The following is a 12,995-nucleotide window of genomic DNA, read 5'->3' on the forward strand; positions in this document are numbered from 1 at the left end:
GCTTGGTATACCAATGAAGTTAATAAATGTGGTCAAGATGTGCACAGTGGAGACAACAGCCAAAGTCAAACACCAAGGGGAGCTGTCCAAGGAATTCCACATCAGAACGAGTATGAGACAAGGTGATGTTATTTCACCACTGTTATTTAATCTGGTCCTAGAGAAAGCAATCCAAGAAATGAAAAGAGAAAACAAAGGGGTGACACTAAATAGTAGGTCAGATTTATTGGGTTATGCAGACGACATCGAAGGTCTAGTAGAATCAGAGGAAGAGATGGCAGAAACTGTAGAGGACCTAGCACAAAATGCATGTAAGATCAGGTTATGGACAAATGCGGAAAAGGCCGAGGTAATGGAGGTATCAATAATGACATCCCATTACACGTCAGGATATGGAAATTTACTGAAGTGGAAAATTTTAAATATCTTGGTATGTGGTTCAACAGGCAAAATAATTTAAGGAAATAATGGGTCTAAAATTTATTTCAGTCTAAAGCAGATAATGTCATCCAAGAATCTGTCAATCAAGACCAAACTTAAAGCATACAATGCCATGATAGTGCTAGTATTGTTGTATGGGACAGAAACCCTAAGCACAACAAAGAAGGATGAAGAAAACTTGTTGGTCTTCAAAAGAAATATTATGAGAAGGATCTTTGTACCCATCCACGGGTGGAGCTCATGAAGATGTAGAAAAAAACCAAGAATTATATGAGCTGGGGAACCGAACATTGTTCAAAAACTGAAAGTGTGGAGAATAAGCTTGGCAGGCCACATTGCTAGGAGACCAGACACCTCTTGGGAAGACCTGATGGTACCCGTCCAATCGGAAGACTGAGGAAGTGATGGGAGGATAACTACAGAAAGACCTTTGCCAGGTAGGAGTCCATGACAACTGGAAACAAAGTGCACAAGATCACCATCTATGGAGGAGCATTGTGAAATTGGTGCATGATCTACAGGGTCCTCAATCATCGATTTGATGATGTTGATGAGAGCATTGTGAGATTGGTGCATGATCTACAGGGTCCTCAATAATCGATTTGATGTTGTTGATGATGATGATGATGATAAATTATCCATTTACATTAGAAATCGATGTGGGATGTATGATGAACATATCCGTTAAGACAGTGTGGCAAAATTTGGCATTAATGGTCTATAGCAGCAGATGACTTACATGAGTACCTTTGCTAACAGCAAGGCAGCATCTGCAGCACCTGTCCTGGGCTCATGGCCATATCGGTTGGACCCTAAATGACTGCTCAGATGAGTCTCAATTTCAGTTAGTAAGAGCTGATGGCAGCATTAAAGTGTGGTGCAGGCTTCTTAAAGCCATGGACCCAAATTAACAGCAAGGCATTGTGCAAGCTGGTGGTGCCTCCATAATGATGTCAGCTGAGTTTACTTGGAATGGACTGGGTCCTCTGGTCCCACTGAAACAATCATTGGCTGGAAATAGTTATATTTAGCTGCTTGGAGACCATTTGCAGCCATTCATGGACTTAATTTTCCCAAGCAATGATGAAATTGTCACCCAACATGAATCCCATTAATCATTTATGGGACATTTTGTGGGGTCAGTTCATTCACAAAATCCTGCACTGGCAACACTCACAATTATGGGTGGCTACAGAGGCAGCTTGGGTTCGTATTTCTGTGGTGGACTTCCACAGACATGTTGAGTCCATGCCACATCGAGTTGATGCACTACACTGGGCAAAAGGAGGTCTGACATGATGTTAGGAGGTATCACAATCCTTTTGTCTCCTCAGTGTATTATTATACATAGTTCATACTTTCTGTAAAGTACTGAGAACTGCATGCAGGATATCAGAAACAAAGAAGGCTATGATAAATATTACATATGCCTAACAGCTGGCTTAGATCATATCTTACTGACCGCAAGCAAGTAGTAGAAATACATTTTCACAAAGAAAATAAATCAACAAGACACTATTCTGATTATAAAGCAGTAAAATATGGAGTACCGCAGGGCTCGGTACTGGGCCCTATCCTATTTTTGATATATATAAATGACCTAACATCAGCCAACCAGTACCATAGCACTATCCAGTTTGCAGATGACACAAGCATATTAGTCAGCGGGAAGACTGCAGAGATACTACAGACAAGACTGTCTGAAGCATTAACAAATGTTGTAAACTGGTTCAACCAAAACAAACTAATAATAAATAAAAGCAAAACAGTAGCATTAAATTTTCATAATATCAAGAGAAACATTGAAGAGGATATAAAAATTCAGATGTCAGACACGGATATTGCAAGTGTGCCTAATACAAAATTTCTGGGGGTCTGGCTACAGGATAATCTTAGATGGGAAACTCACATTGACAACATATTAAAGAAGCTAAGTACCATGTGTTATTTAATGAGAGTGCTAGAAAACTGCTGTCATAAGGACTGTCTAATGACAGTTTACTATTCTAATATACATTCTGTCCTAAAATATGGGATCACTTTTTGGGGTAACTCGCCATCCTGCCTAAAACTCTTCAGGATGCAAAAAAGAATAGTGAGAATCATGGCTGGAATAAAAAGGAACAAACCATGTAGACCATTATTTAAAAGGATGGGGATTCTTCCCCTTCCGTGTATTTTCCTATTTGAAAGTGCAATGTTTATAAAGAAATATACAATAACAAATCCTAGTATCCTCCCCAAAAATGAAAATGTTCATCATCATAATACAAGACAGAAAACTGACTTTCATGTACTCCATACAAAAACCAGTTTGTGCCAAAAAGGAACATTACACCATGGAAAAATTATCTACAATAAATTGCCAAGAGAAATTAAAGTAATGACAGATGTAAAAAATTTTAAAGCAGCATTAAAAGAATATCTGTTGACACATTGCTTTTATAGTGTGGAAGAGTTCCTCCAAAATCCTCGAGAGTCTAAGTGATGATTATGCAAATACTGTAACCATTAATATTGGCCTATAAATACATTCAGATGTAATTCTCAAGTTTATAATGGGGTTCAAGTATAAGTTGTATAGCGACTTGCCCAGTATATGAAGCAAAATTCTGTGAATGTAATTCTCTAGTGTACATGTCAGTTCATAGTGTAGAAGAGTTCCTCAAAAATCCTTAGAGCTTAAGTGAGGATCATGCAAATACTTTAATCGTTAATATTGGCTTATACATGTATTCAGTTGTAAACTTCAAGTTTCTAATGTGGTTTAATTATAACTTACACATTGACTTGCCCAGTATATGAAGTGCTGTAAAATTTTGTGAACATAATTTTCTAGTTTCTAAAGTGTTTTAATTATAAGATATACTTTGACCTGTCCAATATCTGATGTGCTGTACTGTACATGTAAGATTTACTGGACCAATAAATACAATACAATACAATACAATACAATACAATACAATATTGTCTACATTTAAAGTACATCTTCAGCCTTATATTTTTATATATTTCTTTTTATTTGCTAGGGGTAAGACTAATATTTTTGTTAATAATTTGCAGCTTTTATTTTTAGAATAAAGTTTATTTTTTAACAGTAGTAAAAACATTAATTTTTCTTTACTTGTTCCCTTATGGGAATCCCTGAATTATTTACAGGAAATCATCACAGATGTCACTGTAGAATGTAAGAGACTATCAGAAAAATATTTTAGGAGAATAGGCTTATATACTTGAAATTTAATGAAAAAGGATATAGACCTACCCCAAATTAATCCATTTAAAAAAAAACATTTTAAATTGAAATATATGTTGCAGTACATAACAACAATGAGCAGGTTGACATGAAACAATTAAAATTTAGCAACAATAAAATAAAAGTTTTGAATTATGAATAACATACACTGACTAGGTAACACTAAATGAGACAGCTAAATTTCCTGTATTTTCTTTAGGATCAAATCTGGTTCTTAATATGAGGGTTCCAAAAAACCCATCTGTAAATGTGAAGATATACATTTTTGTGTAATGTTCAGAAATGATGATTTTGATAGGTTAAATAGCGTACCATTCTGCTCAGTGTACATTCCTTCCATTATACTAGACCTTTATAATATGAAGCATTTTCTAACATTAAGAACCATTTATTTTTATTTAACTGTTGGTATCTCAGAATAAAATTGCATGAATGGAGCACTATTTATTGATTATTTATAAAATCACAGAAGTCATGATTTTGGTTCAGTAATCATTCAACATGAAGAGAAAGTAAACAAAAACATACTTTCAGAAACATTTTGGGAAAACAGTGACCAATTTTCACAGTTGTATGTAGAAAAACAGTCTAGATCACACAAATCACTTTTATTGGTCAACAGTTGCAGTGCAAAGGCAGACCATCTTCAGACCATGCCCCAAAGCTGATGTGTGGAGGTGGATCCACAGACCAGCTACTCAATAGCTGACAGCTTCTGCAATTCCTGTTCTGTGAAGCTGTCTCCACACATTAACTTTTGAGTACAGTCTCAAGATGGTCCACCTTCAGATGGAGAGTAGTCACCAATAAATGTGATTTGTGCAATCTAGACTGTTTTTCTAAGGACAATCAACAAAAACAGCTTCAAAAATCACTGATCCTAGTAGTGGTGAAATTCATTCCATTACTATTTTTTGTGTTGACAAGGAACACTCAAATTCATCAGGATTTGTGTTTGAGTGAAATAAAGAGAGATAGTGATAGTGGAAAAAAATTTAAGAAAGTATGAAAGAATGTCTACGACTGAAACAAATTCAAGAATAAAATGTTTCTCAGTAACAGAAGAGTGTATTCCTTCCCATGGAAAAGTGTGTCCTGCAAAGAAACCATCTACTGAAAGTGATACATTTGATTCCTGAGGCTAAAACAAAACAAAAATATTAGTCTGCAGTGACGTATGCATTGTCCAAAATAATAATTCCCAGTAAGCAGACTACAGTTGTACAGTACTACTTGCTGATGGCCTGAGGATATGAGAAATAAGTTTCTTGTGCCATCGCATATGTTCTTTCCATGTAACACAGATTTGGCTAGAAAAGAATAACAATATGTGGACAATGGACTGAATTCATGAAGTTGCACAGAGAAAAGTATGTTACAAAGTTTTTTAAATGAGGACAAAGAATTTTTAAGATTTTACTAGTTTTGGTTGGTTGTGTGGTTGATTTGGGGGGAAGGGAACCAAACAGCGAGGGCATCAGTCCCATCAGATTAGGGAAGGAAGTCAGCCTTCTTTCAAAGGAACCATCTTGGCACTTGCCTGAAGCAGTTTTTTACTTGTTTTATTAAAATTTTGATAACGTTAAGGCCAGTAGAGTGTAAAATGACATAGTTATAGAAGAAAAATAAGTCTACGAAAAGGGGGAAAATACCCAGTACTGTTTCCAGCAAAATGCCCCTAGGCAGTCAACTCACTAGTCTAAATACAGAGACATTGAGTACCTAATGCAGTTGCCACCTCCCATGTATCATAACCTTCAGAAAAATCAAGATCTACTCTGACAAACACATTATTCGAAACAGTGGAAGCACCTTTATCAACTACTCAGAAACTATAGCAGCAGGAAATTTATTTTGAAACACTAATAATGCTTTGGGAATAAGCTCATAAATAAAATCTGCAACCTTAAAACAATATGATACACCAGCCAATGTTCTGTCCACAAATAAACACCATCATTGATGAGGTATTTTCAACTCCTAGCAAGTTTCAGGATCTCATTCAAAAATCATTTCTGCTACCCTATTATGAGCAACAGCACAAAAGCATTAAGAAGATAATGGACTTAAGTATCAATACAGACTATTCTGATAAACCATAACAGTTCAGAAGGCTTTCGCCATGACCATGTGCTGTGCTAAGATGTGTGTGTGTGTGTGTGTGTGTGTGTGTGTGTGTGTGTGTGTGTGTGGGCGCGCATGTATCTACTATGGGGTCCAAATAAGTTGACACTGTTGGCTGTGCACCTATGTATGTTACAAGAACAAAGATCAGACTATTCCAACTACCAAAAGAGGTGCCGGTTTACCTGGTAGAATTTTTAGCCATCGAAGCATATTAAGATACAGTATCATGATCCAAGATGAACATATAATAATAATGGACTCCCTCTCTGCAGTGCAAACACAATCATCAATTGATAGAAACAAAGGAAGCTGCTAAGTGCCATACCAAAAAAGTTCCTACTATATCAGAACTCTGGTTAAATAGAGCAGTAGTCTCATTTCTATAGTCCAAAGCATATGCCAGAATTATGGGGAATGAGAAGGCTGACTGTATGGCAAGGAACTGTGGTGTAACACATTGTTACACCTCTTCCTCATGATTAGATGATAGGTGCTCATGAAAAGCTTTGTGTAAGTAGTTGGCATACAGAGAACTTTCCACTGTGCATGCGCTGGTTTGAAGACTGTACAGAGTTGACATGAGACACATGAGTATGGAATGTTACCAAGGTGTAATGGCACTTGGCCATTTCCATCTGCTGTGAAGGTGTCGCTTATGCTTTGGCATCTGCTGTGAAGGTGTCGCTTATGCTTTGGCATCATGAAAGAAAGAAAAGGAGAGGCACTGTGTACAATAATAACACCCAGAAACAGTTGAAAGAAGCTGAAGACAAATGTCATTCTCTTTATTCTGTTCTGTGATTTTGTTTGGAGATGTTGCTCTGACTAATGAGAGATGTGCTCATCCAGTGTTGTAATTTTTGCATAAGAGCAGGAAATTACAGATTTTTTTAAAAAGCAGTTATTTCATTTCGTAGCTTGAACACTACATAGTTCTCATCCTGCCTCTGACACTCTGCAGACACAGATGAAGTCATACGGCGAGAGTTGGCGGCATTGCATAGCAGGTCCACTGCAACAAGAGAATTCTGGGTGACCATACAATAAAATAGTTGAGGTAAAACATATCATTGATAGCATCAGGGTGACAGATTATTTGGAAGGTAAGACTTCCTCTGGGCTCAGTACAGCTATATAACAGCATCATTACAAGCCAGAACACAGCAACAAATGGAATGCAGGAGAGATACATTCCAGTTGGGAATCTAATTGCTGTAATCACAAACATGTCCAGAAGCAAATGGAACAAGTACTGGCAGAATGAAGATCTACACAAGGGCAAAGCGGTGCAGACAAACTCACCCACATATATTAAAGGTACTACGGTACACTAAAAAGGAGGATACAAAATGTAGAATCACTAGCAAAAAGAGACAAAAGGAGATTTGTAATTACCATTCAATCACAACTCTACCAAAAAATATTCCATTGTGACTGTGCGGTGATGCAAAGCATCAATAACATAAACTTTGACTAGCCTTGTCACAGAAAGGTATGAAAGGAAGTAGTTAGAATCTAACTATAACTTCCCTCAACTATTTTGGTACCCCTGATGGGAATAAATATAAACAATTAAGTTCTGTAATTGTGCACATATGTAAGTGTGTGTGTGTGTGTGATCCTAGAAACTTATAAAACTTCCTTGGCCATGAAAAGCAGAGGTCCCAAGTTTGAGTCTCAGTCTGGCACACAGTTTTAATCTGCCAGGATGTGTCATATCAGCACATACTCTGCTGCAGAGTGAAAATTTCATTTTGGACCAAGGAACTTATATTTGGGAGACACATGTTTTCTCATTTTCATTTTATTAGTAGGCTTTATTTCATGTGAGTTCATTGTGTAATGAAATAATAGTACTGGAGCCATGAGACAGGGTTTTAAAACAATCGATCCTCATATTTCATGACATTTGTCCACTGGTACTGCTGAACAGTAGCAGCAATGACACATCTATTGCAAATGGGCCATGGGTGTCATGCCAGATGCATAACAGACCCCAAACACCATTGCATTAGATGCAGCAATACCACTAGTTGGTTTCTAGGTCGCCGGACACTTGCAGGTGAGCCACCACTGCAGGTGAACCAACCAGATCAATGGCGGGTTAGTTGTCATGCCTACTGGCTGCCACCTCGTTTCAATCTACATAGACAGAAGCAGTATTGACAGAACCAGCATAAATACTCATAATTCCTAGCCAAAATATTCACAATTGGCAGTACATACTACAATGGGAAGTCTACACCAGGTGACAGAGTGACTTGATTTTGCAAGCTACCACCTCCACCACTGACAAGCTGACTGCCGTGGCTAAGTCCGTTGATGAGGACTTGGTGCCTTCCAACTGGTGGGCCACCTTGAGCTTGCTTCAGCTGCAGCTGAATTCTTGCCCTAAATGGCAGCAGTTGGTGTCCAGATTGATGCAACTGATCAAAGGCCTGTACCTATGCAGAAGAGCTGTTGCTGCATGCAGCCACTCAAAGGGCTAGGCTTCACTGCAGCCACTCACAGAGCTGGGCTTCACTGCTAGATGCTGTCTTTGTTCCGAGTTGTAGAACCGCACCAGACTTGTGTACATGCCACTGTGGGCATTCTGTGTCAGTGGTCCTACTTTGCACTGATACCAAGATGGCCATTAGCTGGTCACTGCCTCAGCAACTGTTGGCCTCAGTACCATCAATACATGCCCAGGATGCGTAACCACTTTGGGTCAATGCCAAGAGTGTTGTAACTTGAAACTACTTAAAATGGTTGGCTATTGATGCTGTTTACATGTGATAACAGTGGCTATGTCCCGACAGTGGCCCACCACCTCCGTTTACTCCTGCCAAGGTGGTGGCTAACTATCCCAGCCTACCATAGTTGCAATCAGAACTTTGGAGCATCACCACTGCTGATGTTTGCATGATGACCTCACTGCTGCAGCTAGCAGTGTCCATGTGGTGAGTGAATTAACTGCATTGTTTCTCCTACTTTCATATACAGTGGAGATGGTTTCTAAGTTCAGGATTCAGAATATGAAGATTATGTTTGTGAACCATTACAACCAGCTGATGTATCACTATTTCATGGCAGCATCGGGGAGCACTATTTGCAGCCAGTGAGGTGTTCATGTTGCAACTTACTAGTGCGTAGTGCCTCACATTGTGAGTCTGTACCAGTGGAGTGTTTTAAGTGCCACCATTATGGCCATAGTGTTAGCCAGTGTACTGAATCAAAGTGGTTAATGATTATGCTTAGGGTGTGAGTCAGTATGCTATGGTTATGAGTGAATAAATTATTGGTTTGTGTTGTTATTGGCTATGTATTGTGAATAAAGGTTCTACACTGGCACGGTTCGGGACACAGGGTGTTTCCCATCTGGAAGTGATTGAGCTGCTGGCTAACTAGATTGCACAGTTGTCAGGAAATAATAAGAGTTGCATAGGTGACTATCAGTTAAGAAGGAAAGGGAGATATTGACCAAGCCGACTAGTCCCCTAACAGATTAGCTCCCACTAATTTAATTACTCCCTTTTCTGGCAAGCCAAAAAGGGTGTGGTGTATTTCTTGCACGACCTGGAAGCAGCAGCAAAGATTGTAGGTTGGGTGGATGGTTGGCTGTTGCAAATGGCAACATTGAGGTTGACAGGTGAGAAAATGCCTTTTTTGAGATGTACAGAAGGTTTAAAAAAAGGCACAGATTTTTTTAAGTTTTAGAACAGGACCTTCAGAACGCTACAAGAAACAAAATAGCAAAAGGTTTCCTGTTAGCAGTTAACTGGAAAACAAAGAAACACAGTGAAGTGATGGAAAGTTTTGCTGATAGAATATGGAGATTTGATGTATTGTGACTAAGTCCACACCAGTGACTTGGTACCTTCCAACGGGTAGCCACCATATAAGGCTTGATTCATCCATAGCTGGTCTACTGCCTTGGAGGACTGCAGTTCATGTCCAGAGCAGAGTACCTGTCCAACTGCCTGTACTTGAGCAGGCACACTATCACAATGCCATTTTTTGCAGGCACAGATCCCATTGCTAGAGCCTGTTTTCTGCTGGGAATCATGACAGGCTTCATTGTATGCAGATACACCCTGCCTTCAATTGAAGTCAATATCTGGCCAGAATACACGCTACCATGGGCAATCCATTTCAGCAGTTCTACACTACACTGCCATCAGCACATGCCCAAGGGTATGTAACCACTACAGTTAACCACTAAGAGTGTCAGTTGACTGTTGTAGTTCATATATGTTACTGATTGCCGACATCCTAACAATGAACCAGCGCCACAATCCAACACTGCCGAGGTAGTGGACAACCACCACAGCCCACCACACATTTATGCATGAGAGCTATGAAGGTAACAATAAAATATGAATAATTTCGAAAAGGCTCACACTACCTCCTGAACTTTTGCAGACAAGATGTTTGTGGAGTCTTAAAATCATATTTTGTAAAACATTTTTGCCATTTCAGTTATGCATATAAAACCTCAAGCTTTCTATGATTACAAGCATCATTCTTCATCAGAAGCAACTGATTGCCCCTGATGAAGACTAAGGTGGTAACTATAGAAAGCTTGACATTTTACCAAGAACTTACATGACAAGAAATCTGAGAATGTTTTATACAAGAATGTCTACACAAGAAACTTTGTTCTCATATTTTATAAAGCTTACATCTCTGCTAAATATCAGCATTCAGTTAACACCAATTCCAGTTGGGCTAGGGCTTTATTGCACTAAACCACTCAGTTACAGTTAATGTTATTGCAAAAATTCTTATGTGTCATCTAAAATCAATGGCTTAGGGAAGCTTTTCTATTAAGAACATTTCAATCACCCATCCTACAGTTCCAAGTTTTCTCTCAGAAACTGTCATATTTCTTGCACATGAAACAGTGATCTAAAGATGATGAGGAGCTCAATACCACCATTGTCAACTGGTTCAACTTCTAGGTGGAGATATTCTATGCAGTGGGGTTTAAGAGGCTAGTGCTATGTTACCACAGTGTTTATAAGTGACTGGTCTTTAGAGTGGAAATGTGAAGTAGGTTTGTAGGGAACTCAAATCTCCAGTGAAAACTTTTTCTAAGGAGCATATATAAATCAAGTAGCTCTTGCTTTTTCAGTGTGCCTCATATTATCATGAGGAGTGTTCTTACTGCAACCATTCAACTCCCTCTCCATTGTTACTGCATGTTACTGAAACATAATCTCATGTTTCAAAAGCATATTCATTTAATGACTATTGTTAAATAATTAGACTGAATAAGCAAATGGAAGCATCATTAACTTTTGTAAGTTTTTAAAGTTCAAACTGCTTGTAGCTTGTCAGGCTGGTAAGGAAAACTTTTTCTGGGGTAGCAGGAGGATCTGAAAAACAGAATGAATTATTTTTTTAATATTTAGTAGTAGCAGCTTTCCAAAGTATAGTCTAAGATTTAATTCCATGATAGTACAAAAATTTAATTGCACACATACTGTAGATTTGTGTTTCATTATGTTTCACACAAAACAAAATAATTACTAATTTTTGTATGTAATTTCATGTTATTCTTGAGTATGACAAACCATTCCACCTCAATTGACTTATGAATATCACAAAGGATGATTTAAGTTACTTACTCATCTCAAACCACTTGCCAGAGTGACCTGAATCTTGTCTAGCTGCCAGTACCGCTTCACGTGTTGCAAATAAAGCACTAATGCTCATGCAGAGGGGTGGTTCACCAGTTGCTGTAAATTATAAGTAAGTCAGTAATATGTTGTTTTTCATTAACAGTAACATTTTAGACATGAACTAACCTTTTGAACGAAGAACTCCAACGGGATTAGGAGCATTTTTCCTCAGCTCTATTCTGAAGTCAATAGGGATATCTTTGGCCCCAGGAGGTTTGTAATTCTTAGAACAAAATTACACCATTATTAAAAACCAGAAAAAATGTCCTGATGAATGAAAAAAGTGCACTGTTTTACACTTTCAAAGAAAAACTGAGAATCATACAGAACTGTAAGCTGCAACATTCATTTTATCTGCATTAAACACAAAAATAATTATTTGAGTATTTTAGGAAATATTGTTATGTTAATATAGTTATTATGTGTTATATATGCTGCTGTTATGTGGGTGAAGTGGAAAGAAAGAGACAGAAACTTGAGTGTTTGTATCTCTAAATAAGACCTTTAAAGATTTGTATGGCTTCTTCATTGTATGCATTAAACCAATCTAGAGACAAAATATAACCTGCCTTGCTCCTTCTTGTCTTTAATATCCTTCCCACTACTAGTTTTCACACTTTATATTTGTATAATTTATAAATATATTCTTCTGTCCTTGCAGTCTAATCCAATTTGCTATATAGTGACAAAACAAAGTTCCAAGTTTGCCTTAGCAAAAGTGCTCTCCAAATCTGTGAAACTAACATGTCATCTTCATTTGTAAACTTCATCACACCAACACAGGTAAGGTCATAATTTCTTTCCTTGTGTCTATATCTGCTCTAAACCCAAAGTGATATGTTCTTATACATTTGTGCTAACAACAATGTCACTGAATAGTGAGGGTGACTGGGTGGACTGTCTCTGACTGTTTGGTGTTTATTATTATTTTACTTATGGTTTATGTATCTGGTACTCTATGCCCATCCATATCTGAGTTTCTTTAGTTGTGACCCACAACATCCAAAGACACCATTCTTGATGCCAACAAAGCATATTTAAGCATCACTACATACTGATAATGCAGTACAGCTTCAGTGTTTTGCCCTACATCACTGACTGAGAAATGGCCCTTCTGGACATGGAATACCTACTCGACATATTCAGGGCTCTGCAGCAATGCACTTAGCGCTCTCTGCAGAACAAAAATAGAGAAATGGAGTGTCAGTGCAGTGATAGACATTTCCATGCTACCCAAGTAGTTGGACAGTGCTCACAAAACAATGCCCATGCCACTACCACGCCATGCTTGTTCAATCAAATTCTCCAAACCATTCTTTTCTACCTGCTGAACAGCATTCAGACATTCTTTCCGACCCATTACTTTGTGCAGTTGATAATGTGTAACCGATGTCACAGCCTGTCATGGAGCACACACTCATTCTTTGTGTGCAGGTACATGTCTATGCTGGTTTCACCTGTGTTTGGACCCCTTTGCATGGAAATGCAATGAGAAAGGCTGTCTG

At 38.2% G+C, this 12,995-nt stretch overlaps 1 protein-coding gene across 2 annotated transcripts in view; it reads right to left on the reverse strand.

Moving 5' to 3' along the window:
* Positions 1-2,321: 2,321 nt before the first annotated feature.
* The window catches only part of LOC126419914 (uncharacterized), a 257,958-nt gene continuing 247,284 nt past the window's right edge, over positions 2,322-12,995 (reverse strand). The window contains exons 25-28 of one of the 2 annotated variants that reach the window (XM_050087193.1): positions 11,617-11,713; positions 11,437-11,547; positions 11,105-11,184; positions 2,327-6,836 (exon numbers count right to left, since the gene is read on the reverse strand). In XM_050087193.1, the coding sequence (XP_049943150.1) occupies positions 11,117-11,184; positions 11,437-11,547; positions 11,617-11,713 (276 nt within the window). In that variant the 3' untranslated portion in view covers positions 2,327-6,836; positions 11,105-11,116. Of the gene's footprint in view, positions 11,185-11,436; positions 11,548-11,616; positions 11,714-12,995 lie in introns of both variants that reach the window. The other variant, XM_050087192.1, reaches the window with a different exon arrangement.

This window comes from Schistocerca serialis, chromosome 9 (assembly GCF_023864345.2).
Source record: "Schistocerca serialis cubense isolate TAMUIC-IGC-003099 chromosome 9, iqSchSeri2.2, whole genome shotgun sequence".
Taxonomy (NCBI): domain Eukaryota; kingdom Metazoa; phylum Arthropoda; class Insecta; order Orthoptera; family Acrididae; genus Schistocerca; species Schistocerca serialis.